At 39.6% G+C, this 22,134-nt stretch overlaps 1 protein-coding gene across 5 annotated transcripts in view; it reads left to right on the top strand.

Annotated features, from left to right (window-relative positions):
* Positions 1-18,528, top strand: part of GPATCH2L (G-patch domain containing 2 like) — a 56,434-nt gene extending 37,906 nt beyond the window's left edge. For 4 of the 5 annotated variants that reach the window (XM_054691977.1, XM_037503822.2, XM_037503823.2 and 1 more), the window contains 2 exons: positions 6,244-6,338; positions 12,059-18,528. In XM_054691977.1, the coding sequence (XP_054547952.1) occupies positions 6,244-6,338; positions 12,059-12,219 (256 nt within the window). In that variant the 3' untranslated portion in view covers positions 12,220-18,528. Of the gene's footprint in view, positions 1-6,243; positions 6,339-8,125; positions 9,549-12,058 lie in introns of those variants that run through there. The other variant, XM_037503825.2, reaches the window with a different exon arrangement.
* The last annotated feature ends 3,606 nt before the right edge of the window (positions 18,529-22,134 follow it).

The raw sequence follows: 22,134 nt of genomic DNA, 5'->3' as shown, positions 1-22,134 counted from the left end.
ATGATCTTTGGTCCTTAGAAATATCAATAATTTTCCTTTTACTTATTTATATGTATCTAAGTAAAAGTACAACAAATAAATACCTTTTTACAATAATCTTTATTTCATACACAAAATTGAACTTTTCAATGGGTGTTAAAAATGAGTGATTTTTGAAGGTGAACTATTCTTTAAATTGGCTTGCCATTGACAGGTAAAGACAGTTTTCTCCTTAGGAGTGACTCTACACGTCTTTGTTCTAAATCTAAAGCAGTCACTTCAGTTATCTTTTTGCCAAATTGGTTCTATTAAACATGCATGTATTTCTCAAAGTAATTTTTTCCCCCTAAAAGTACATTCCTGCCCCAGGGACATAATGATCTGCCCAGTTTCCTAAGTAACACTGCAGTTTTAACAACTCACCTGATCTTTCAGTTACCTGCAGTAAAAAATAAAATAGAAATGTTATGTTTATGCGTGGCTGTACAGAATATACTTTCAATTAACTAGTAATCTTCAGCATTGACCTTCACATTTATGATATGAATTTACTGACTTTTCCTGAAATAAGAAATTTTAAAGAGTGTATTTATTGCCTTTAATGCTCATCTTCCCCTCCTCCTGCCCCCCTCTCTCTCGCCCCCCCCCGCCACCCCTACTACATTCAGCAAATGGCACTGAATGTGATATTCTTAGAGGAAGTACTGATCTATTACTAGCACTGTGAAAATACCAGTCTAAAGAATGCTAAGGCTTCAGTCAGATGAAATAGAACAAGTGTAGCCTGTCTTTTGTCAGGTTAATTGTATACTGGGAGGGTCAGTATTTTGACCTAAATGTATCTTCATCTAATCATTCTGTTTTTCTTAAATTAATATTTAAGTATCTTTTATCTACTAGCTAGGCTTGTAATATGGTATGTGTTTTTTAACTCCGTGATATTCACAGTAGGTAGAAGCTTTCCAGAATTATCTGAGGAGACATTTCAAAGTAAATATATTGTTGATTCTTCTTCCATCCCAGCATGGTGGAAGTATGTGTATTTTGTAAAAACCCCTTAGATGATTCTGATAACCGTTTGCTACTTGAATTGAGAAGGAAATAAACTTGGTAGAGATTTTTGTTTAATTTATGTGTTTCTTGCACCTTTCATCAAAACCATATGTAGTATATAATCACATATAGTACATGGTTTACAACACAAGGAAACCTCTATACTGCTCTTGAAAAAGAGATTTTTCTACTTTCAGATTTTGTAAATCTTACTTTTCTCCCTCTAGGGAGGGTGCTCATGTGTTGATGAGAAAGGAAGCTCAGATTTTTCCCCTGTCCTTTGTGACTCCACACTTGTGCATTGTCCTTTTTCGGTTTCTATCCTGCAAGAGTAGAAAGTGATACTGTTAAAATAAAATAATAAAAATGAAATAAATGTAACACAATAAAAAGAAAGGGAGCCAAGATGTTTCCTAAGTGAAATAGTGTAGGGGTGGGGAGAGGTCAATTTCTTTATTTTTTCCCTTTCCTTCCTTAAATCTTTATGTTTACAGTTGACTAATAGGAAGTTGTTTTAGGGTAAACAAAAAACTGGAAGTGTCTCTTAAATAGGAAGCTGAGGCTGTAGCAGTTGCCTAACTTCATGCTTAGGTTCCCCCAAATAACACAAGGACCCTTCTAGCCCCATACAGATGATTCTTTAATCTGGAACAGGCCTGTCTTGTTCTGAATGTGCTGTGCAGTGTGACAGGTTCCATTTCCTGTCTCCTTTAAGTCTTCTTGCTCCAAGTACCCACACAGGTTTTATTCTGTGTTGTTCTTTGTCCTCTGTTAACCAGAAAAGTTATGAAGTAGGAATATGCTGCCAGTTCCATTAGTGAAGACTCTGTTTTGTTCACTGCCATCCTTTGTGTCCACTGTAACAGTTGGCACAGAGCAGGTGCTCAGTAAAAACTGAGTGAACAATTAAAGTAACAAAACATCTGCTGAGTAGAAAGGGAAATAAACAAAGAAAAATACATATTTTTACTTCTAAGTAAGGCTGTTGACTTTAATTAGATTCACTACTTGATTTCCTTGGAAAGCCTTATAACCTTTCCTAGGTTATAGCTAGAGGAATTAAAAAAAAATGAAGAAACTTGAATGTTTATCACATTGAGGAATGGGAATGGGGTGGCAGAAGTATATCATTTGCTGCAGAGAGAAATAACAGTCCGGAGGCTTAGCACATGGCAGCCATTTAATATAGGGATGGTCAGCCCTAAATCCCTTACCATCACTGAGTAGTGATGGTACTCTGAGAATTAATATAAAGTTGATAATCTGAGAATTAATATAAAACCCTTTTGAGTACTTTCCTTAAGCTTTTCACTTTGCATCAATCTGGTAGAACCCAGCATCTTCAACAAGTACTTTGTAAATTAAGCTTCCTATTGGAGGAAGGTGAAATACATACAAAAAAATGTATGCACTGTGAATTTTCATAAAGTCACTTCCAAGTAACCAGCACCCAGATCCAGAAACTTTGTGTTTCCCAGAAAGAACTCAGGAACTTTGTGTCTTTTCTAGCTACTGTCCCTCCTGCTTCACATCCCCAAGCTCAAGGGTACAAACTGTCCTAATGTCCAATAACAGTTTAGTTGGAAGAAATGGTGTTAGGATTTAATCTAAGAAGTTTTAGAAATTCCTTTAGTGAGTTTAAGGTAAAGAAGAAAGATCATGAATAAACCTGTTACCCTTTGACTTGTTTTTCTTTCTAAAGTATTTTAGGAGAAGCGTGATTGGATTAAACCAAAGTGCTTGGACAGTTTGAGTTTGGGTCTGAATGCACTCGCGTACCTTGTGTATGGAAACTATTTTGTACTTGTCTCTGTTTTGATGAGAAACAAACTTTTGTAGTGTCACTTTCTTTTATACCTGTGTCTTTGGCTTTGAAAGGAATTACCACCTCTCCATTTAGACTGAAGGCCTGTCTACCTTTGACATTCTGTCATCTACTTTCAGATTTTCATGCTGGCTTAAACTTATTCCCAGTACATCTGTAAGGTATGAAAAATGAATTATTTTCCCTGCTTTACATGTTTATATTTACATTCACTTTAGGATATTGCAATTAACTATTCATGGGGTGCTTAAAGGTAACTCTGGCCATGTAGAAGAGAACAACTGATAATAGGTGATTTTGGATGGAATTTTCCAAACCACAGCCTGTTGTAAACCTCTGCCTGTTGTAGAGTTCTTTGAATTCTAAAACTTTCTTAAGAGTTCAGTGAAATTCTTCCCTTTTTTTTTAAAAGCTTGAGTTATTTAGGCATACGGAAAGGATTGGTGCAGTAAAGAAAAGGAAAGCGAGGCTAAGGTTCTCACAGGCAGGAAATTTATTGCGCTCCTGGGTGAGGTTCGCTGACCCCCGCAGGGTTTGGAGAAGTCACACCTGTTGTTGGGGGGGGCGGGGCTAGATGTCCTTTTATAGAGTGAAGAAAGGTTAGGCGGGAAACTGGGTATGTGGAACCGAAGTTGTTTTTTATTGGAGGTTTTTGGTTGATTGCTGTTTGTGTCGGGTGGAGGCCTCTGGTTCCAGGAGCTGAGGCAAAGGTGGAATTCCCTCTGCCGTTTCAAGGCCCCTCCTTGTCCCCGCAGCCTGGGGCCCTCAGCAGGCCTCCTGCACTGACCTTACACATACAAGATTTGGGGTGTAAGCCAGAGGTGTGGGGGTGAGAGGATTCACCAAAGACAGAGTGGGAAGCAGAACAGGCAGATATACTGAAATATACTGCTGAGGGGAGCAGCAGGCGAGACAGGGGATGTCTGCTGCTGTATCATGTGGGTAGCTCCCTGGCCAGTTAGGGATCGAGCTGGTGCTGCAGTGGCTGGTGATAGCTTGATAGCTATGTCTTTAACCCCTGTGCCACCAGGGAGGCCCTCTTCTTTTTTCTCGTTTAGAAATTGAATTGATTCTAGAGCTTTTGCTTTTAGAGGAAAGAATGTGTGTGTGTACATGCTTTTAAACCATGGAAATTGCCAAATTGGGGTTCTCTGAATAGGAAAATTTGTCCTTTCAGTTGACTTGGTGCCTTGCTAGCCATATTCTATTCGATTTGTCCTGAGGTTCTGTTTTAAGACTATTGAACCATGAAACTTTGTCCCAATCTAGAACTACCAATTCTGGTATAACTCTTCTGGTATAACTTTGCCAGTTTAAAGTTTAACTTCAGGTATAACTATACCAGTTCTTCTGGTATAACTTTACCAGTTTCCTTCTAATGTTGTATACTATGGTGATTTATTTATTTTTTTACTGTGATAAAATATACAAGGCATAAAATATACCACTTTTAAGAATATAATTGGCTTTTTAGTTTCTGGAATTTTTATTCACTCTCTTATTTATTCATATCTGTTCTAATCAGTAGATATTTAATGGAGATAAGCTGTGTGTTTTGTGCTTAGGTTGGTAAATCATTGGCAAATTATGAAAAAAGTATAAATATAGTGCTACTTCTCAAGATTGTCTAGTGAAACAAGATATATGTACACCAGTTGAATATTCAAAGAAAGCTTGTTGTGAAAGCAAAACTCGGTCCTATTTTTTTTTTAAAGCATTTTAAAAGGACAGGTTTATTAAGAACAGGAAAATAGTCACAGGCTACCAGGAGAGCCGCTCACAACTTGGTCCTTAATCAGGGGTAGGATCTGTCTTAGAGAAGGGGAAAGTAAGGAACTAAAATAAAATATTATACTAGTTATTTCAGTGTTAAGTTCACTGTTCTTCAGAGAGTCTTGCTTTTCTAGCTTTGAAACTCTCACTGTTTTGTTTTTAAAATAAACTGAATGTCCACTGTTTAGGTTTTATTTATTTATTTTTAAAAAAGATTTTATTTATTTATTTATTTATACAAGAACCAGGGTACAGGCCAGATACATGGGAGGGTGAGAGGATTCACCAGAGACAGAGTGGGGAACAGAACAGGCAGACTGACGAAATACACTGCTGAGTGGAGCAGCGGGCGTGACAGGAGAGGTCTGTCACGCCATGTGGGACCCTCGCCGGCCAGCCGGGATCAAACCGGCGCTGCAGAGGCTGTGGACAGCTTCACAGCGCTGCTTTCAACTGCCTGCGCCACCAGGGGAGGCCCCTCACTGTTTTGTTTTTAGAATAAGCTGAATATTCCAGTGAGGAACACATTAGCACATAATTAATTTTTTTTTTAATCAAGAAATCAAACTTACATATCTCTTGATATAGACAGTATAAAAAATCTAGATTTATAGTGATAGAAATGTTAAGCTTCCTGTTAAAATTCTATGCAAATATCTGTGTTCATACAGCATTAAACTTTTCAATATATTACCACTTGGGAGTAGGTATTTCATTAGTGAGTGTAGAACAATTGCAGCTTTAGTTTTTTTTTTTTTTTAAAGATTTATTTATTTATACAAGAGCTGGGGTACAGGCCAGAGGGTGAGAGGATTCACCAGAGACAGAGTGGGGAGCAGAACAGGCAGAAGGACCGAAAGCATTGCTGAGGGGAGCAGTGGCCGTGACAGTCTGCCTCGCCATGTGGGTATCTCGCTGGCAGGCCAGGGATCAAATCCATGCTGCAGAGGCTGCGGACAGCTTCACAGTGCTGTGCTCAACCCACTGTGCCACCGGGGAGGCCCGCAGCTATAGTTTTTATAAAAAAATAATTGTACAGGGCCTCCCTGGTAGCACAAGGGGTTAAGCACCGCACTGTGAAGCAATCTGCAGCCTCTGCAGCACGAGTTCGATCCCTGGCCGGCCAGGGAGCATCCCACATGGTGCAGCAGACCTCTCCTGACTTGCCCGCTGCTCCCCTTAGCAGTGTACTTTGGTCAATCTGCCTGTTCTGTTCCCCACTCTGTCTGTGGTGAATCCTCTCACCCCCCGCATCTCTGGCCTGTACCCCAGCTCTTGTATGCATAAATAAATAAATCTTTAAAAAATATATAGTTTAAAAAAATAATTGTGCAAAACTCAGGTTGTATTGAAACATATATTTCTTGAAATTAATTTTGAATGTCTGCTACTCTGAAATCAGGTAAAAAGTTTAGAATGGGGTAGATACTTATGTGTGTAGAGAATGAGTTATGATTAATTCTGAATAATCTTACATTGACACTTGATGCAAAGGATGGTGCTCGTTTTGTTATTGTATGTCTTTAATGGGTCAAGGATTTCATCTGGGCTAAACATATTGTCTCATATCATAACAAAGTTAAAACAATATTTTTTCTTTCACATATTTGCAGACAGACTAACATACACTTGGCACCCCCATGTTCACGTGACATCAAGAGGAAACGGAAACCTGTGGCCACAGCGTCTCTGTCTAGCCCAAATGCAGGTAACTCTATATAGTTATCACTTATTAAGCACCTCCTGTGCCAGGCACCAAGTTATTTGTTTTATATTCTTTTACATCTAACCTTTATGATAAGGTAGGTTATTTTCTTCCTTGTTTACATGCTAAAACTGAGAATGTGAGAAGTAATTTGCCCAATGTCACACATAATTTAAAAATTCTAACCTAGTTTTCTCTGACCCTGAAGCCTAATCTTTTTCACTGTGTCACACAATTTTCTTGAGTTTGAATCCCTTGTATTCCACTGTCAACAATCTTCAGTTACCTGAGCTTTGTTCTAGACAGACAGAAAATTAGGTGAATGAAAATCAACTTAGGGTCACAGTTTAAATGGTAGCCAAGAAACCACATGAGTTTATTTACTTTCTTAGTTGGTGGACAGAGAGGACGTTCTCACTTTTTATGTATATGAGAGTGCTAACATTTTACCAGTCATGAAATTTCTAATTAAAAATAATTTTTCAATTGAAAATAATCTTTCAATTTTCTGGGTAAAGCTAGTTGGTAGAAATGAAATAGTGGCTGTCTTTGGGTGGGGGTTGGTGAGCTGGAGAGGACTTAAAGAAGTCTCTGGGGTGCTGGAAAGGCTCTATATCCTGAACTCAATGGGGATTGCAAGGGTCTGTACACATGTGAAGATTCATTAGGTTGCACGTTGATAATTTATGCCCTTTTTATGTATGTCATTCTTAAATGAATAAAGAAGGTGGAGTTCCATTCATATGCTTTTTTTGGAGTTAAGAAAAGTTAGTTAAGCATAATTAGTGAAGTCCTTCATGTTGTTTCAATATATTTAGGGTGAATTACTCTGGATAAAAAGATTAGTTGTAGAATGTATCAGAAATACCTATAGTTATTTTTTGATGATGGTAATTCACTCTAAGGAAACTGAGTATATCAAGGAGCTCTTCTTTTTTTTCTTCAGAAAAGACTTTATTATATAGATCAGAGCCGTTGAAAGCAAGTGGGGAACTCTTTTGCCCTGCCCTTACTTAAGTATTAGTATACTCTGAAATTGACCTATATGAGCTGCTTTTTTAGGTCCTCTGCTTAATAATGGTTCACACTGGATAATCTTGATGATTAGAGTAAATAAATGAACACTGCATGCTTTATTTCACTTAATCTTTGCAACAACTTTGTGAGGCAGATACTATTTTTATTCCCAGTTTTCATATGGGAATATTGAGGTTTAGACAGGTTAACTCATTTCTGCAGGTCAACTCATTTCTACATGGATAAATTGCAGAGCCAGAATCAGACCTATTTCTCTAAGAGTGTAGGCAGTCCTCTTAAACACTGCAGGTGTCCTGTTTTTATTGTATTAGATCCAAACTATGACTCCACATAAAACCCAGACCCTCATCCAGTCAGTGGTATTGGAAGCATTAAAACTCAGTCTCCCCTCATTTATTGTTTTGTGTTGTTATTCCCTCCTTAATGTCTTAATGTCTAGCTTCTACTTTTAGCTTTTAATTCTTTAAGAGAAGAACTGTTGAGTATAAGTCCTTATTCCATATTCAAATCGGGAAATGTACTGGGAGGTATTAACAAGACTTAAGCATTAAACATCTCCCCTACTGAGCACAGATCCTCCCCTCACTTGTTGACTAAGGTCTGCTTCACTGAACATTTCCCTTTTTTCTATCCACAACCTGAGTGCCCCATGGAGGTGAAGGACATAGCTGGAGCCGGAGCCATCAGTCAGTAGAACAAATGGGCTTGCTCTCCCTAACATCGGGCCATCTCGGATTCCACCTCTTTTATAGAAATGAGTGATGAAGAGAGGTGCGTTCCGCTTTGCCGCTGTATTAATACACATCAGGGGCCAGCTCCTGGCACTAAATCACGCTACTGCATACATCTGTTATCGGACTCTTCACCACTGTGATGAACAAGACTGCAGATAGAGGCTTCCTTGTGTCATTCTTTATAGGATTTTCCTAAAAGAATAAATAGCTCAGATCTCTGCCTACACTCTCCCCTGTCACTGTGATGAATTCAGCTTCTTTCTTAAACATGCAGCCACAGATCTTTTTCTTTTCCCCTCCCCCACTGGGGTAAAGTTTTGAGTTGAAATTGACTGGATTTAAAGATATTACGAAGACTAGAGTGTTGAAGAATAGGAAAGAATAACATGTCTTCCTTGCTAACAAAGGGCCAAGGAAAAGTCCTTCTCATAGGGTCCTTAAGTAGATACTTTCTGAAAGTATAGCACCTTTATATTCTTTTTATCTCCACCTCCTTTCCCTTTATGGCTATCTGCAGGTAGATGCAGCACAGAGCCACCCCTAAATCTTATTGAATAACTGTAAACCTGCTTATAAGTCCCATACACCAGAACAGGGAATGCTCGGCAAGTCTCTACCTCACGCAAAAGTGAACTGGCTGTATGTACTCTTCAAGAATGTAAATGGAAAAAGAAAAAAAAAAATTTTCCCCTCCAAATTTTAAGACTAAGTTGCTATAGGAAACATAAGGAACTCAGGTGAAACTCATTTCTTTACCATGATTTTCTTCATTAGCATGGAAGATCAGAGCCTTGGGATACAAATCCCAGTTCTTCAAAAAAGTAAAAACATAGCTTTATGTCAAGGAGAACTGGACTGATAGGATGTATTGAGAGCCCTATTTTAGCCATTCCAAAAGCCTTTTCTGACCTTGCTCTTTCTGGGGTAGGGTTATGTGTTTTTAGAGCATCAATGGGAAAGGTACCCAACATGTAACCTGTTAATCAGTTACATCAGATTCCAAATGCCAGGCCAGTGATGCTAGACATGTGTTTGCAAGGGTGGGAATTTTTATCTGTTTTGCCACTGCAGTGCCCCCAGCATCTAAAATAATACTCAGCACATGGAACAAACTCAGTTGATGTTTGTGTGTGAATAAGTGAATAGAATCCTAAAACTGAAATGTTATTCTTACCCTGTGATTCAAATCCTATGATAGAAACTTGGTTCTATTTGAGTTTGGCCCTTGTCATGGGAGTCATAGGGCAGATTCTTATTGCCCACTATGTCTTTGTAAAGCAAAAAATTTTTTTTCAGTAAATATTGAGTGACTGTAAAAGAACATTTAAAGAAGATTTATAAGGTCTAGAGGAAAAAATACAGCAAATATCCATGTATACCCAATATCTACTTTAAGAAAAAAAAAATACTTTAAAATCTTCCCACTCTTCTCAGAGGTTACCATTATCCTGATACTTTTTTTTTTGTTAATCATTTATCAGTTTTGCTTTTTTTTTTTTTTTAAGATTTATTTATTTATACAAGGTGCAGGCCAGATGTGCAGGAGGGTGAGAAGATTCACCAGAGACAGAGAGTGGAACAGAACAGGCAGACTGATGAAATACACTGCTGAGGGGAGCAGGCGAGACAGGAGAGGTCTGCTGCACCATGTTTCTTCCTGGCTGGCCGGGTTTCTTCCTGGCTGGCCGGGATCGAACCCGTGCTGCAGAGACTGCGGACAGCTTCACCGCCTGTGCCACCAGGGAGTCCCTTTTCAGATAGTTTTAACAAACATATATATTGCTAAGCAATATGTTGTCTAGATTTGCATGTTTTTGAACCTTGTGTAAGTGGAATGTCATTTTGTAAGTTACAAGTTTTATCCAGCTCTGTTTTTGAGATTCATCATGTTTTGTCCTGCCAAAATCCATGTATTTTTTTCTGCCATACATATATTATTCCATTATGTGACTGTGATAAATATACTATAATTAAACATTCTTGATAGACATTTACATGGTATCCCATCTTGTACTGTTGTGAAAAGTATTGTATCATTCTATGGGAGAACATGTGCAGAAGTTTTGTAGGTCTACTTCATACTGGTAGGATGATCATAGCAAAAAAAATAAGAAAGTATTGGGAAGGATGTGGTGAAGTTGGAACCCTTGTGCACTAGTGGGAGTGTAAAATACAGCAGCTGCCGTGGAAAACAGTATGGCGGTTCCTCAAAAAATTAAATGTAAAACTTTCATATGGTCCAGCCAGAATTGAAAGCAGGGATTAGAACAGATATTTGTGCTGCTGTTCACAGCAGCATCATTCACAAGATAGGGATTATTTTAGATGCTGGGGGTACAGCAGTGGCAAAACAGATAAAAATTCCCACTCTTTTGAGCAGCATTACTCATACGAACCAAAAAGTAGAAACAACCTAAATGTCCATCTCTGGATGAAAGGATGAGCAAAATGTGGTATATACATGCAAGAGTATGTTCAGAATGAAATTCTCACACATGCTACAAATGAAGACATTATGCTCATTGAAGTAAGTCAAACACAAACGGACAAATATTGTAGATTCACCTAGTGTGAGGATCCTAGAATAGTCAAATGTGTGAAAATGGTAAGTAGAATGGTAGCTGCCAGGGGTTGAGGGAGGAAAAGAATAGGGAGTTCATGGATGCAGAGTTTCCATTTAGGATGATGAAGTGCTGGAAACGGATGGTGGTAATGTTTGGGCAGTAGTGTCAAAGTGCTTCGTGTCTTTGAAAAATAACCTTTAATAATATAAGACATTAAATGCTATGTTATGTATACTTTATCATAATAAAAATATATATAGCAAAAGAGAAAATCTTTTTCAATTAAATATGAATTGTGTGCGTATGAGAGAGAGAGATGTTTGCATTGTGATGTCAAACATACTTTTAGCTGTTGTGGTTGAGGTTCTTAAACATTTAAGAAAGTTGTTGCAGAATAGTAATTCAAGATTTTTTCCCCAATAACTTGTAGTAAGAAATTAGTGTTTGAGTATGTATGGGGCGTACATGTAAATATGAAATAAACCCTTGGGTGCACTCTGACACTTCCTGTTGTTTTTCGGTCACAACCACTAAATTAAAAAAATATTTTTGTGACCCACACTTTGTAAATTTTTAGTCTAGGCTCGTTCCTGGGAGTGAAATTATTGAGTGACAGGGTAAAAATGTAACTTTTCAAGATTTTGCTATATTTCAGTATATGTTCATTCTCAATAGAATGGGTATGATGGTGGTTTGTACCTCTTTGCTCAGAGGGCATTTGGAAATATGAGCGCAGTGATAGGTCACAATAACTGGGGAGTGCTTTTGGCAGTCACTGGGTGGGGTCCAGTATGATGAGTATCATAAAATATATAGGGCTGTTGTGTACAAGTAGTGATTATCCTGTCCAGAATGTCTTTAGTGTCCTTGTTGAAAAACATTGGGCCTGATTGTGATTTTTCCATCATTTTCCTTTTTGTGCAGTATGTATTGATGACACTATTACATGGCAGACTTGGGGTGTGGTAGAAAGAGGGATAGGGCTTTGAGTCTAGTATTTGAGTTTGCATCTTGCTACTTAACCAAATCTATTATGTCCCTGAACAATTTATCTGCTCTCTCTATGCTTCAGTTTTTTGATCTGGAAAATAGAGATGATAATGCCTACTCTTATGGTTTTGCATTAAGAAATAAGATCATGATTATTACTACATTTTGTATTTGTACTCCCAGTATTATTTGTTCGGTCAAACCCATTTCTTAGGTAGAGAAGTATTTATTTTACTAAAACTTGGCCTGTATTTTTTGTAAAGTAAAAGGAGAAATCTTATATGATTATTTGGGTTAATAAGGCATAAAATATAAGGATTATGAAAATTTTGCATGAAAGTGTCTCATTCTAATTTGTCTTGTTCATTTTTTCCCCCTCCTACTGTTAATGTAACAGTTCATTCAGATGCAGTGGAGCCTATGACACCAGCATCACAGACCCAGAAATCTCCAAACTCTGAGTGGTTGGTCAGGACCTGTGCCACAGAGAAAGCCACGGACCAGGCTGCAACTACATTTTTTAAAATGCCACAAGAAAAGAGCCCTGGATGCAGCTAAAGAGCAGTATTTTACTCAGGAGCTGTCTGGTTTTTGTGCAAATGTTAGACTTTGTATTATAGAGCCTTGCATATCTTTGACATTCCCAGTCCTTTCACCACCAGGGCTGACTCTTCTTCAGACAAAGGAGTAGAAAAATCGTATTGTGGAAATTCATAAAAAAAATAATCATTAAAAAAATTAGTAAAGTATTGGGGCAGCAATTAAAAACAAAGTCATCCTGTGCTATATTTGTTACATTACTATTGCTGTCTCAGTAGTTACATAGAGCTCCATTTATAGAGCTTTTGCTTTTTTGCAGGTGTGTCTGTTCTTAAAAAACTAGTAGTTGCTTTTGCATACCTTTTGTGTAGAGCTTTTAATCACTTGAGGACGTTCCAAATTTGCAGACAATTCCAGACAAATTTAAACTTCGAGTTAAGAACAGCATGAAATTGTGTTCTGTAGGAGGTAAGACTTGCCTTTGAGCCTGGTCTTAATTCACTGAGTGGCGTGCCAATAAGACAAGTCCACCAAGTTCTCAATCTGGAGCTTCAGAAGAGACACCAGCAGCACAGGCCTTAGGAATATCTTTCCTTTTTCTAGAAGGCCTAATGGGATCGCCAGCATCTACATTGTATTTTGCCTCATCTCCAAAGTTCATGTTCTACCAAAAGACAATATATAGACACACAAAATCGTGTAATGAAAAGATGGTTTTAAGTGTACAGCAAACTTCAAGTAGTCAGTGAATTGTTTCTTAATACTTCATGTTGCATTTAACCTCTATGTAATAAACGGGATTTTATTGTTAGTATTATAGGTCAGTAACCTGTAACAGACTTTCATACTCTATTATTGTAATGGCTTAGAGCTATCCCTTGAGGAAAAATGTCTTTTTGACATGCCATTATACTTGGCGTGTTTATGATGGCTTAGCTGCATGGAGAGTTAATATATACAGCCATGCCTGAAGTTAGATGCTACTTTGTCAAAATGAGGAATAAGTCACTGCCTAGAGCTGCTGGAGAGAAGCCACCCTTTCTAAAAAAGTATTATCAAGACTGTCTGTCATTCAGAGGCCTGATTGACAGAAGGACTCTTTTTTGGTACTGTTGAGTGTTTTTTTCCTCTAAAATACACTGAAGTTTTTTCTTTAAGTGCCCACTGCTCTAGTAATGTTCTCAAGGAACACCTACTCCTGCACCTGGATATTTTCTGTGCTTAAATAGATGCTGAGTGGGATAGACCCTTCCCCTGCAGCACAGTTACTTACCCCTTTTTCTCACACAAAATGTCATGATGGGCTGCTCTATCATTGTGTCCCCTTTGAAAATTAGAGTCCATAACTGTGATCGCTCCAGAATTTCCTTATCAGCAGGATGGGTGTGAATCTGGTTAGAAAGCAGGACTTGCAGCTCAGTTTACATAGCACTTTATGGAAGACTGTAAATTGTCAATTATTCTTAACAGAGAATGTGGTAGAGGGAGGAACAGGTAGAGATGTCAGGGGAGAAATGGGGCTGAAGCCAACCCAGCACCTCCAGGGACCATCCCTGCCTCTCATGAAGTAGTGAGTCTGCCTGCTCTGGGCTGCACCCATAGTAGAATAGAAACTGTAGTGTCTTAAATATAAAATGGTACCATTAAGTTTTAGTGATGAAGGTAGGTTTTGTTGTCACATGTCCTTTCTTGCCTTAGTTCCATAGTGCCCTGAGGCACACATTTCTAACATAATTTGTTGGATTTAAGGGGAAAATTTTCACACTAAGCTCTGTGGCTCCCCAGTTGGTCCTGTGGTAGTGGCTTATTTGAAGACTTCTGCAGTTCAGGTAGCATCTTCTGACAAACTGCCTAGTAGTTTTCCTAGTAGTTACCTGTGATTAAAAATAATTTATAGCTATAATTTTATTTGGATTTTAAGCATCTCTGATGTAAAGGTAGGTGACTACTCCTAAGAACAGTCATGAAGCTTAGTGACTTGCCCAGAATCACATAATCAGTACTATAATCCCAGATTTTCAGACTTTCTCTGCCCACATTTATAATCTGGTGTCTCCTGCTCCATGAGTCACTCTGAGACCCATCTAGTGAGCTGGGAATGTCAGTCATCTCTTGGGTGTGCTTTTCTACATATTTTGAATACTTTCAATAAGGATCACCCAAAAATGCCATTTCTTACTGTTACTAAGTGGGGAAGAAAATTAATTGCCTAAGAGTCATTAATCACATAATATATTTTCCAACACAGAGTTGTAAATTGTGCTCCTCATTTTAAGCCAGTTTGAGCTTGTATACAGAATTATTAACTGGCTTGTTTTGCTTGTTTTCTGTAGGACTCAATTCCAGAGAAATAACCTGAGAATTGAGTGTATTTTGAATCTTAGAATTTAAATTTCCTTTTTTATGGCACTGTATAATGTCATAAATTTAAAGACAATTACATTAGATTAAACAAAAGATATTTCAAAATCATGACTTTCTAATTTGTTGAAAAAACTCTGGTAACATATCTTCCTTTGAGGATGCTTGAGTTCATGTGTATTTGATTTGCTCAAAAATAATAACTGAAGCTGGATTCTTATTTCAGGGATCTGATTTATCCCAGTGGGCTGCACTATCAGCCTGTCTGTATCCTAATCTTTTGTATTTTCCACAGTGGGCAGAAGTCAAGACATCTAGTTGCATGAACTTCATTTATAAAAATTTAGTTTTGTTTATGGGTTTAAGGGAATTTGGGATTATTTTGCAGATGCACTATTTTAAAGGAAACAAAATCATTTGCATCCATTGCTTTTGAGTGGAACTTTTCCAAAGAGGAAATTAGTAGGTGTTTACATGGTGCCAAGTTTGGGGCAGGCAGGGTATGATCTTTGAATGGTCTGTGCTTGTTAAACAAGCAACCTTTACCTTGACTTCTTTAGAAATTTAATTCTGTTGAAAATTTCAGATTACATTGTTTTCCTAGGCTATGAAACAGGCTGTAAACAAGGTCACCTTGGCAACAGAACAACCAAAAACTGAACTACAGATTTTTAATGCTTATGGCATCCTTTGCTAAGTAAAACTTAAGACTTAGGGACAGGTCACTAAACTGTTAGTGAAAGTCAGGATTAATCTGACACATTTGCATTTTGGAATAGAACACAAGAGACACAGAATGGGAAGTTCTGATGCTGCAAAGTAAAGGGGCAGTTATCGCAGAAGTCACTTGAACAAGTTTCCAAGCCATGTGTGTAAGGAGCGGGCATTGTCATTGCTAAGGTTATGGGTTCTCCACTTTGGCTCCAGGTGATGCATGATTCACTTCAGGGCTGTTTTATTTTGGCTTCATTACTGAGGTTCTGAATCAGAACCTTGGGGAGAGGGCTGTTATGAATGTCCTAGATTAGAAGCTGGAAATCAGTTTACTCTGTGTCTGCTGAACCTTACCTGAGCTGGGATCAGAACAGAGTGACTTATTCTAACAGTTGTGAGTTCAGTTCAGTTGAGACATAGCTTTCAAGACACCTGTGGTTCCTGGGATGGTGGGAGGGGTAGTGGAAGCAGTTTGGTCTTGCTGTCAGCTGCTTCCTTTGTTAATACTTGAACTGCTGGTTTTGCTTGTCAGTATTTCTTTATCTTCCACACCATTCTGGATAGTTAGTAGATACTGGTGATGGCAGCAGTCAGATGGGTTCCCACCCCATTAGAAAACTGGTACGTAGTATAAAATGTTGAAATTGGTGAGTTCCGCTATTAGCACTAAATGCAAATGGCCGAGATGCTTTCACCTATATTAAGGTCCGAAAACAGATAGGTGTTAGATGCCTAGAAACAGTACCATTTTCAAAGAAGCAAGGAAAATGAGTGGATGGTAAGGTTTTTTAACAAACCCAGGACAACAAAACTATGGCCACGTGAAATTTTCCTGCCATTGCCAATAGACACGATAACTACTTGATAAAATTGCCAGGTTTAGGGATAAAAAATTTTCAAATAGTATTGAAGAATGAGGCAGATCTTAAAAATGTTCACCAAGGAAAGCAATGTTGGCAAGGTCCCGAAGTGAGAAGTCAAGGGTAAGAGAAGGGGAGATGGTCAGAGCAGGGGTGCTTGGGTCCCTGGGCCAACAGCCTCAGCACATTCTCGCTCCCACCAGACCTACTGAATCAGCATCTGAGGCTGAAGCCTGGCAGTGTTGTACTAGCCCTTTGGGGAACTCCGGTGCATGCTAATTATTAGAACCACTAGCTTTGACACAGTTAAAAAGAAATGTTTTAATATACTGGTTCCCCCTAAGCTCTGAGGTGCCCTTTATTTCCCTCCATAAGTATAGAGATGGCTTTGTGTATGGTTCTTTGTAGAAATTGTCAATGTCTTTATTTCCCACACTTTACCCCTCAAGTTCCTGAAAAGATCCCCCTGGAAATATTGAGAAAGGTTGATGTGGAGAAAAACACCATCAAGGCCATGTTTATTTAGATGGATGCAAATAACCTTTTAAAAGTGAATTAAAATATAACAGTGAATTTTCAGCCTGTAAGTGATAGTCATTTTTCACAATTGCCAGTAAAAACATTTGTGTAAGATAACCGGCATTAAAATGTAACGTGTTTGTTCGTTACATCTTTGTTTCATGGGAGGAAATTATCATGTATATTTTAGCAGCATCATGATGAAGGCTTTAAGGTGTGGCTCACAAAAATGGAAAGAAATTTAAAGGAAAAAAACCATTCAGATACCTATCAATTGTGTAATAAATACCTGTCAAGTTACTGGTAATCTCTTGCTAGGACTCAGTCTCAATACTTCAGAGCATATAAAAACCAATTTTCAGTGATCCCCCTTAGTCATGCCTTACTTACTGTCTTTGTTTTGCATTTCAGCTAGTGATTCTGCAAGAGTTGGGGACTAATAGCAACAGCATGTTTTTTTGTTGTTGTCTGACTCATGAATTCAGCATTCAGAATGTGGTACTATGCTCTTAATGCTTTGAAGTAATCATCACAATTTTTTCTTTAAATTTTATTTGTATGCATTGAACTGGGCCCTAGCTTATTACTAAAGCCTACAAACCCAGATTCTCTCCACAGATGAGAGCCCCCTCACATATCCTCACACTTTCCTCACCTCTTTCTGGCAAGTACCTATCCTGCCCAGGACAAATCCCTTCCTGTGTGTCCCAGACCCTCTCCTTTGTTCACAGATGCCTTGCTCAGTGTAGCTATCGCTGCTCCTGGCATGCACAGCTTTGCCTTTAAACATGTCCCAAGACTCCCTCTTCAAACAAAAATACCTTTCCTCAGCCCTTTGAACCCCTTGGCTACCACCAAAGTACTGCCTTCACCTGCACGTTCTGTTGTCAGTCCCCTGAAGCAGTGGTTTTTAACCCTGGCTACACATTAGAATCACCTGGGGAGCATATTTTTTAAAGTCCTGATTGTCTAGATGGGCCCACATGGACCACTTCCATCAGATGGCAAGGCGGGACAGGCTTCAGTCTGTTTCATGCCGTGTACAGCCAGGGCTGAGGACCAACCACCACTTCAAAGTGGCCACCTCTTATGCCACCATTAAAATAGTTTTGGGGAGCGTCACTGGTGTCTGCTGGTGGTCAAAGCTTAGTCCATAAGTTGATCTTTATGATTCAGTGCTCTGTAACCACTTCCTTGTTGGAATTCTACCTTTTCTAATCTTGCTCTTACACAATGGGTGCATTGGTTAGTAGGTCAGATCTCCTTTCCCTCCATTCCTTCAAAAACACACATCCTGGGCCTCCCTGGTGGCGCGAGGGGGTTAAGACACAACCTATGAAGCTATCTGCAGCCTCTGCAGCACGAGTTCGATCCCCGACCAACCAGGGAGCTACTGAAATGGCACAGCAGACCTCTCCTGTCTCACACACTTCTCCCCTCAGCAGTGTATTTCAGTCAATCTGCCTGTTCTGTTCCCTACTCTGTCTCTGGTGAATCCTCTCACAACCCCCCCCATGCCTCTGGCCTGTACCCCAGTTCTTGTATGCATAAATAAATAAATCTTAAAAAAAAAAATCCTATGAGTTCCATTGCCAGACCACTTCAGGGACAGCACTTTTTATAGCACAGACTTGGGTAAAGCCTTTACATTTATCAATGATTTTCGTATACTTCTACGAAAGCATCCTTGAGAATTATGTTAGTCCCATCCTCAAATGGATCTCCCACATTTACTAGTGGGGGCTTGAACTGTGGTGCCTCTTCTGCTTTCTCCTTTCCTAGGTCTTGGACTGGTTGGAGAGCTGGGGCCTCTTCTCCATATAAAGAGCCTACCCTATCTAGTGTGAAATTCAGCTTTTTACTTCTGCTGCTGGTAAGACTTTAGTTTGGGGTTAGGGGATGAGACTTCCTTACCACTTTCTGGCCTTAGGCACCATGTTGGATCTTTATCAGACGAATTTTTTTTTTTAAATGACAAACACTATATATTTTTTAAGATTTATTTGTTTATACAAGCACTGGGTACAGTCAGAAGCGTGGGAGAGGGTGAGAGAATTCACCCGAGCCAGGGTGGGGAGCAGAACAGGCAGACAGATGGAGGACACTGCTACACTGCTGAGGGGAGCAGTGGGCGCAGCAGGAGAGGTCTGCGCGCCATGTAGGACCCTTGCCGGCAGCCAAGGGATCGAACTGGTGCTGCAAAGACTGCGGGCAGCTTTGCAGCCCAGCGCTCAGCCGCTGCACCACTGGGGAGGCCCTATCAGATGAATTTTTGTTGGGATTTCAGGCACTAGACCTACTACCAATAAAGTGGAATTTCCCACTTGCCTACCCTCACTGCTTTTAAACTGGATGATGCAGGGGTTCCGCCATCACCAGAAGACCCCTTGTGTTCCTGGCTTCTTTAGAAAACTAGGATCTGAGTAATAGTCTTGTGTGTGTCTTAGCTGCGGGAAGCAAGAATGAGGTTATCTGGAATGTTTAGCTTCTGTTGGAGGATGGAGGAATACCTCAAAATAGGAAAGTAGTTCAGGTGCTGGTCAATAAGAACAAAGATCCACTAGAGCCATATCCCTAGTGACTAACTCAACAACATTTACTGAACACTCACTAAGCTGGTCTTCCTTAGGGACCTCTTAGGGAAGAAGGAAGGAGGGTATCCCAAAGCAGGATATTCTGGGTTCCTTAGATATCCTCTGACTGAAACCAGTTGAATCCTGTCTAGAGCCTATGATGATGATGAAGAAAAAGAAGAATTACTGAGTTACTAATGTGTGCCATTTTTAAACCACATTTCCTGTACTTCTCCACAACTAAGGTAGGTAATTTGATGTCTGTTTTTAAAGCAATGCAATATATTAATAGTTACAGATTTACTTGCTCAAAGTCACATAGCTAATAAGTGTCAGCCAGGACTCAAACTCAAGTCTAGTTGATGCTAGAACTTTCATCCCCAACCAATACCCTATGCTGCCCCATTCATGATATGAACAAACTGTTGGTAGCCATGTATATTAAAAATAAACTGCCTGCCCCTGGGCCCAGGGCTGGCTATCTGGTGAAACGATTTCAATCCATTTACCTGTTGCTCCCGGTGGGCTATTTATCAAAGCAAGTGTGAATGGGCTCATCTCTCTATCCTATATCCCTGAAAGAAGACAGCCGTTCTGTGACATCCTTGTGTAATGATCTAGTGTTTTTGAAAGTGGCTGGAGTAAAAGTCAGTAAAATCCTGCAGACCTTCAGGAGTCAAAAGGTATCATCCTTTGCATACCAAAGCAAAACTGATCTCTAAATCTGGAGAATTTTTGATTTGTTAATGGTAATACGAACTGTTCTAAACATCTTGCTAAAGAACTGCTAGCAAAATAGCTGCCTTTACAGTCTCCCTTAGTAAATATTCCTTCATTGAGAAAATATGTAGAACACATTTTATGCTGAGTATTTTTGCTAGGAACTGAATATTCAGAATGGCAATTCCTGCTTTCATGAGGTTTGTGGTTTTCTAAAGAAAGCAAATATTACAGAGTAAGATGATAGATTGATTTTGAGATATGAATATCAGGATATTTGGGCAGCAAGGAGGAAGGCAGTAAACACTGAACCAAGTAATGTAGAATGAGTAAGAGTTACATGGAAGAAGAGGAGACCCTCTAAGAGCAAAGAACATGGTTTACTCAGGGCACTGCAAGGCTCTGCAAGTATTTGGGTACGGCTGACACAAAGCAGGGGAAGTGGACAGTATGTGCACACCGGTTTGTTAATTTGGAGAACTGGTAATTTCTCTGCTGTACAGCTAGAGAAACCACGGCACCGGCCTGTTGTGTGAGCAAGGCTGGAACTGAAACAGGTTTTTATCTCCTCAATCACCTTCTCATAATTTTTCATTAAACATCTTCTTTTTTGTGTGTGTGTAGAAGAACTGGGGTATAGGCCAGAGTTGCAGATTGGGAAAGGAGTGAGTGAGAGGATTCACCAGAGACAGAGTGGGGAACAGAACAGGCGGATTGACTGAAATACACTGCTAAGGGGAGCAGCGGGCGAGTCAGGAGAGAGCTGCTGTGCCATGTGGGTTAGCTCCCTGGCTGGGGATGAACTCAGGCTGTAGTGGTGATGGCACTGAGACTTAACCCCTAAGCCCCCAAAAGGAGGCCCCTGAAAATATCTTTCTAAATGAAACAAACAGAAGAACCTAGAAGTTTATTTTTTTTTTTATTTATTTTTTTTTTTATAGAGGCATGTTTTTTATTTATTTATTATATTTGTTTGTTTTGTTTATACAAGCACTGGGTACAGTCAGAAGCGTGGGAGGGTGAGAGAATTCACCAGAGCCAGAGCGGGGAGCAGAGCAGGCAGAAGGACTGAAGTACACTGCTGCTGAGGGGAGCAGCGGGCGGCAGGAGAGGTCTGCGCGCCATGTGGGACCCTCCTCCGGTGGCCGGGGAGCAGCCGGGGATCGAACCGGCGCCGCAGAGGCCACGGGCAGCTTCGCAACCCAGCGCTCAACCGCTGCGCCACCGGGGAGGCCCAGAACCTAGAAGTTTAAAGTGAAGTGAAGTTCATATTTTGGTAGGCCAGTGAGATGAAAGTCCATTTCACCCTGAAGTAATCTTCTGAGACTTGGTCCCCTTGTGCCTCTTTTGTGATGACCGTGAAGGTGCAGGGAGTAAAGCAGGACCTACTGGAGGAAAGGAATTCAGTCCGAGCTCTCCCACTAACGGGAGACCCTCCAAGCGCTGCACTCGCAGTGGAAGGTGAAGATGCAGTAAGCCCACCAAGCATGAGTAATGCAGGGAAGTGTGCCTTTCTGGACCTCCATCCTAAGTAGAGGAAAAGGTTTTTTTTTTTTAAATCTAAACATGTTTTATAGGTTGTCCCTTCTAGAAGTTTCTCACCCAAATTTATTCTTCTTTTATGCTCTAAAATACCACAAATAGGAATTTAATTTACACTGGGTCCTGGTGAGTAGTAACCCCAGATGGCCAGCAGAAGCAAGTACAAATTCCCTCTGGAGAAATGAAACTTCAATCTAAGTGTCAAAGAACTCCACAGGTAAGGATATGAAGAATACGGGTAATGCACAGTTAAAATTCCACAAGCCAAAGAGAGAAAGAAGAGGCCGTGTGTGAGTCATAAGCAGCAGCATAGAGACCAGGACTTCAGGTCACAGCTTACGGCAAGACTAGAAGCAAAGTGTTTTAAATATATTTCAAGAAATGAAAGCTTCAAAATGCCAGGCAACAAAAGCATATAATTTTGAAGTGCAGTGTTGAAAGTATACCACTCTAATTGTTCAAGAGGAGGGGAAGAATCTTATTAATTTGGGACTTTAGCTAGACATGTTAAAATAATTGTAATAACTGCTAAAAGAATAGAGGGAACATTGTGTTTAAACTAATATAAGGAAAAGGCAATGATTGAACAATAGACTAAAAAGGTGATAAGAACAAAAAGCATAAAATAAGATGGCAAAAGAATT

This window comes from Talpa occidentalis, unplaced genomic scaffold (assembly GCF_014898055.3).
Source record: "Talpa occidentalis isolate TD23 unplaced genomic scaffold, MPIMG_talOcc4v2.1 talOcc4.11, whole genome shotgun sequence".
Taxonomy (NCBI): Eukaryota; Metazoa; Chordata; class Mammalia; order Eulipotyphla; family Talpidae; genus Talpa; species Talpa occidentalis.
This window is presented reverse-complemented; position numbering and strand designations above follow the sequence as displayed.